The 6,000-nt window shown below is 50.5% G+C and overlaps 1 protein-coding gene across 4 annotated transcripts in view; it reads left to right on the top strand.

Moving 5' to 3' along the window:
- The window catches only part of UTRN (utrophin), a 468,873-nt gene that overhangs the window by 70,865 nt on the left and 392,008 nt on the right, over window positions 1-6,000 (top strand). For all 4 annotated transcript variants that reach the window (XM_087718331.1, XM_087718332.1, XM_087718330.1 and 1 more), the window contains exon 3: window positions 4,453-4,514. In XM_087718331.1, the coding sequence (XP_087574457.1) occupies window positions 4,453-4,514 (62 nt within the window). The remainder of the gene's footprint in view (window positions 1-4,452; window positions 4,515-6,000) is intronic.

The raw sequence follows: 6,000 nt of genomic DNA, 5'->3' as shown, positions 1-6,000 counted from the left end.
CAAAGGCGCTTGGCGGCTCCCGCGATGCAAAGTGCCCCGCCGCCACCGAGGCCACCGCCCGCCCGCTGCCCCGGCCTGCAGCCAGCCCAGCAGTTAAGTCTGTGGGCTTTACTTCCCAGTAGCCCCATATTCGCTTACCATGTTTGTTGGCCATAAATTCCCAAGTGGCTTCCATATGCAGATTGCTTTAATTTCCCATGTCGGGGATGATAATAACAATAATGTCTTAATGCAGACTTAATCATTCTTAAGGGAGAGTTTTTGAAATAAGAGACCTCTAAGTCTTCTGATGGTTCTGCTCTTGGCGGCTCCTGCGATGCAAAGTAGAAAGTTGAACTTGCTCACACAGGTGCGTTTTACAAGCAAGGCTCCTGCTGCTTGATTGCGCAGTCGCTCAAGTGCAAGGCATGATTCGCTGCTCCCAGATCAGGAGGTGGGAGAATCACGTGCCTCCTTTGCATACGAAATTTTTCGCTTTTTAACCCTTGCTTAACTCTTAAAAGGCGAAAAATTTGGATTTGGATTTTATTCAATTTGTAGGCCGCCCTATTCCCCGAAGGGACTCAGGGCAGCTGAACAAAGCCAAGGGAGGGGAAATTACAAAAAGTGAGACAAAGACAAGCAAACAATACAAACAGTTTAAAAGCACAACAGACACAGCAAATTCGAGTAGGGGGGGGGGGAAACTCAACCCCAGGCTTGCTGGGACAGTCAGGTCTAACCGGCCGTCCGGAAGGCCTGAAGGGTGGAGAGGGTCCGAATCTCCACAGGGAGCTCGTTCCAAAGGGCCGGGGCAGCCACAGAGCAGGCCCTCCTCCGAGTAGTCGCCATCCGACATTGGCTGGCAGATGGAATATGGAGGAGGCCTAATCTGTGGGATCGAATGGGTCTGTGGGAGGTAATCGGCAGAAGGCGGTCTCTCAAGTACCCAGGTCCAATACCATGTAGGGCTCTATAAGTAATAACTAGCACCCTGAAGCGTATCCGGAGACCAATAGGTAGCCAGTGCAGCTCGCGGAGGATAGGTGTAATGCCAATGGGCATCTCCTACAACTGGCCCCTCACCCTCCTCTTCAGACAAGGTGTTCTTCAATGTGGACCAAGAGCTGGCTAAGCTACTGGCGCAGCCCGCCATAGATGATCCAGTCGTGGCTCTTCATACATCCACCAACATGCCTGGGGAGCCAGAGGATGCCTTGAAGGCAGAGGGCAAGAAGGCGGACCTCACCTTGTAGAGGGGTCATCAAGCAGCGGCCTGGGCTGTGAAAGCAGCCACCACAGCCTCCTTCATTATCAGATCATCCTTGCTGTGGCTGCAGGAGCTACAGCAACGCACCCCCATAGCAGATGTCTGGTCACATCAGGACATCAACAAGCCGGTTGCAGCCATCCAATTTTCATCAGATGCCACCTTGGCTGCAGCCAGATTTGCTTCCAGAGTAATCGCGTCGTCGGTGGCATCACACAGACTGCTGTGGCTACGGCAGTGGCAGGCGGAGGTTCGTCATAAGTGGCGCCTGGCTTCAGCCCTCTTCACAGGGGACTCCCTCTTTGGCTCGGCTCTGGACCGGTTCCTGATTGAGAACAAGGACAAGAGGAAGGTCCTGGCCACTGCCCAGAAGAAAGGCAGCTTCAGGACGACTCCATACCCCAGACGCTCCTACTCGGGGTCAGGACTCTGGTTCCTTCTTTTGGGGTCAGGACTCCTTTAGGGAACCAGAAGCAGGGTTCTCTGGAAACAGGCAGTACCAGGGGGGATTCCCTGCTAGGCAGAGGTACCCAGAGAGACAGCAGAGAGGCAGGCAGCAGAAGTGGCCCTTTCGAGGGGGCGGAGGAGGCAGAGGGGGGCGCTCCTTCCGCAAAAATTAAAGCTAGGCACAGCGTTCTCCCCATTGGGGGGTGCTTAGCGCACTTTGCCGACCGCTGGGACCTCACCTCCTCTGACAGGTGGGTGCAGAAGACCATCAGGCATGGCCTTTCACTCAAATTTCTTTCCAGTCCCCCGAGCTTCTTCTGGATATGTCCGGTTTCAAAGAACCTGACCCAGAGGTTGCTGATGCAGGAGGCCATCTAACACCTGTTGGAGATCAGGGTGATCCAGCTGGTGCCTCCAGAGCAACAGGGTCAGGGGCACTACTCCATTCTGTTTGTCATCCCCAAGACCTCAAGGGGCTGGAGAGCGATCCTTGACCTGAAACACCTGAACTGTTCCATTCGTTATAGGAGGTTCAAGATGCACTTCCTGCACTCTATCTTGGAGGGGGTTAGACACGGAGACTTTCTCACCTCCATAGACCTCACTGAGGCCTACCTGCATGTTCCCATTGCCCAGGATCACCGCAGGTATCTCAGGTTTTGCTACATGGGACACCACTATCAGTACCGGGCCCTCCCCTTCGGGCTGTCTTTGGCCCTGAGGGTATTCACGAAGGTAATGGCAGCGCTGGCAGCGCACCTGAGACAGGTCCTGGTGCGCATCCAATGTTACCTGGGTGACCTTCTTTTGCAGTCATCTTCCTTTAGGGGTGCCCAACGAGATCTAGATGTCACCATGATAGTCCTGAGGGACCACGGGTTTACGGTAAACCTAGCCAAGAGTCACCTAGGAGCCAGAATAGACACCCAGACGGGCATGGTTTTTCTGTCGCCTGACAGACAGATAGCACTTAGACAGCTAGCCTCCTCGGTAGCCAGGAAGCGCAAGGTGTCCTTAGCCACTCTGTCTAAACTGCTAGGCACCATGGTCTCCACCATTGGCATTGTCCCATGGGCTCGCCTCCACACCAGAGATCTCCAATGGTTCCTCTTGCCGTTCCAGCGAAGGCGCACGAGCTGTTCACAGACCAAGGTACTTCTCCCAGTAGAGGTCTCCCGCTCCCTGACTTGGTGGACATCCCCAGCGATCACGAAGGGCGAAACTTGGTGGACACCAGACTGCTTGACGGTAACGACGGACGCCAGTCTGAGCGGGTGGGGTGCTCATCTGCAGGCTCAGATGGCACAAGGACAGTGGACTCAGGCGGAAGGGACTCACAACATAAACTGGTTGGAGCTCAGGGCGATCCGCCTGGTCATGTTACATTTCCAGAACTCGGTCAGGGGCCAGCACATATTAGTCCTCACCGACAATATCACCACCAAGGCCCACATAAACAGGCAGGGGGGGACCAGATCAAGGGCCCTCATGAGGTCAAATGTGAGGGCAAAACACATAGCGGGGGTGGACAACACCAGGGCCGACTGGCTCAGCCGGGCCAAGGTGGACAACTCAGAGTGGAGGCTGCAGCCGGCGTTCTTCGAGGAGGTGGCTGAGCGCTTTGGGCACCCTGAGGTTGATCTCTTCGCCACTCCTCTCAACACCCAGCTCCCAAGGTTCTTCTCCAGGTACCAGACATGGGGGGGGCGGAAGGGACGGACACTCTGCGGAGTTCATGGCCCAGGGGTCTTCTTTATGCCTTTCCTCCCTTGCCCCTGATCCCCAGGGTCATACGGAAGATCCTTCAGGAGGGGGCGGAAGTGGTTCTGTTGGCTCCTCATTGGCCCCGGAGGCCGTGGTTTGCAGATCTCCAGTCTCTGCGGAGAGTCCCTGGGGAGTCCCCCAGGAGAGGATATCCCTCAGCCAGGGGTTGCTGGAACACCCGGATCCTCAATGGCTCCAGTTGACTGCTTGGCGATTGAGCGGAGCATCCTGAGGAAAGACCTCTTCTCCACCACGGTGATAAGGACTATCCAGGCCGCCCACAGACCCTCCACGGAGCGCATCTATGGCTCCATGTGGCGGGCCTTTGACTCTTGGTGTAACTCCCAGGGGTACAATTCTATCCAGGCTACGGTGCCACAGGTTCTGGACTTCCTCCAGGCGGGCCTGGATAGAGAGTTAGCTCCTAACACAATTAGGAGACAGGTTTCAGCCATCTCATCAGTTCTCCTGTGTGGCAGAAACCAGAGTTTGACGCACCACCCCAGGCAATTCCTTAAGGGGGCTTCCAATCTCAAACCGCCGAAAGCTAAGAACTGAATTAAGAGTCTGGAGTGAATGGTGCAATGAATCGGATAGAGCTCCTCGTCATTAAAACTGGGGAATACCTGGTGCCAGGGGGCGTTGCCCAAAGAGCTTATCTGACTCAATCCAATCACGAGAGGATAAGGTCAACCCATTCTGGATACTCCTCCCCCCACTATGAGAAGAGGCATATCAGGTAAGTACCAACACCCTTTCTCTTTATAAACAGCAGTTTACATTCTGACAGAGACATATATTATCCTTGAATTTTGAGAGTCATGTAGCTTGAAAATCATATTCCAATTTGAAATGTTACCTTATGTCTCCATGTTCAGAGGAACTTCTGTTTTTTTCTTGATAACTTTTCTTGGAAGAAAAATTTTGGCTGGTATACCATTGCATAAAACTGAGAACCAAGATATTTAAATTTCTTAACTCTTATTTTCTAGATGAGCACAAAGATGTACAAAAGAAAACCTTTACCAAGTGGATAAACACTCGCTTTTCGAAGGTAAGAATGGCTCACAGTGGCTATTTTTTAATCTCTTTTCTTCTAGATGTATTGAACTTCCATGCAAGAGCATCAAGTCGAAAAAGGCTAGCTTAAGTTATGTTCAGTAAAACATAGCATCTTCAGTTATGTGTTGGATTATATAGTATGTTCCAATTCTAGATCCCCAACAATATTTGTTTTGCTCTCTCTCTTTCTCCATTAGGTCCTTCATATTAGCTGTAACCTAATAGTGCTTATCACCCTTTAAAACGGCCATTTTCTTTGCCACTAAGTTCCTTCTTTCCATCCTCAGCTCAAGTTTGCAGGATTTGGTTAATGCATAACTTTTTGAAATACCTTTTGTTATAAAGGACCCAGTAATAGACTGCGTACATTATATGTTTCTTGAAAGCTGACTGTGTTGGCAGAACCTTCTCCAGAGATTCTGACATTTCTGGAAACAAATGTTTGATTCATTGTCTTTTAAAAGCCGCATGCAGAAATTCTACAGTCCTTTTCAGAGCAGTATGGCATTGTCAGCAGTGTTGTTGGGATTCCAGCCAATGTCAGAATTGCAACCCCAAAGTAAATCTTTTGCTTTTTCCAGCAATGAACAAAGTTATTTCATATCCAGTGATGTGGGTATGGGTGCTCAGTATGATGACCTTTTGCCTAATGGAAGAGCTCAATTAAATGCAACATTCGGTAACTTGTATAGGATGTTCCAGTGTAGATTTGGCTGCATCTATATGCATTGATCTTATAGTGTACCTCTACTACAGGGGTGTCAAACTCGATTTCATTGAGGACCACATAAGGGTTTTGTTTGATATTGGAGGGCCAAGGTAGGAAAGGCCAGGAGTGGCCATGGTGGACATGACATGGGACATGTCAGGGGCACCTGTGACATCCCTGAGACCCTCCCTCACTCTCATTATAATCTTCCTTCCTTCCTTCCTTCCTTCCTTCCTTCCTTCCTTCCTTCCTTCCTTCCTTCCTTCCTTCCTTCCATCCATCCATCCATCCATCCATCCATCCATCCATCCTCTTTTTCCTTATTTTTCCTTCCTTGCTCTCTTCCCATCTTTCTTTTCCTTTGTCTTTCTTCTTTCCCTTTCTTCTTTCCTCTCCCTTCATCCATGCTCAAATGTAAAAAGGGAAACATTTCTCCTTTTGTTTTGTTTTTAGTTTGTTTTGGTAGCCCTCTGCCAGCAAAAATGGAGCTGGGGGGGGGCTGCTTGTACTCCCATGCCCAGTATTTGACTGGGATGGCCTCCTGCAGCCCTTTGCCAGTGAAAACGGAGCTCCATATGTGCAGTTTTTGCTGGCAAAGGCCCCACAGGTCAGTCCTTTGCTATTTCCAGGTGGGTCAGATCTAAGCCTTAAGTTTGACATCCTTACTGTACTGAATACAGATAGATTTAGGTAGATTACAGACATACTCAATTTACAACCTTTTGTTTAGTGAACGAAGTTACAAAACCATATTGAAAAAATCAACATG

The sequence above is a fragment of the Thamnophis sirtalis genome, unplaced genomic scaffold (assembly GCF_051295495.1).
Source record: "Thamnophis sirtalis isolate CommonGarterSnake01/CBP01778 unplaced genomic scaffold, rThaSir2_p1.2 scaffold_6, whole genome shotgun sequence".
Lineage (NCBI taxonomy): Eukaryota > Metazoa > Chordata > Lepidosauria > Squamata > Natricidae > Thamnophis > Thamnophis sirtalis.
The sequence above is the reverse complement of the archived record's forward strand: the minus strand, read 5'-3'. Positions and strand labels throughout refer to the sequence as shown.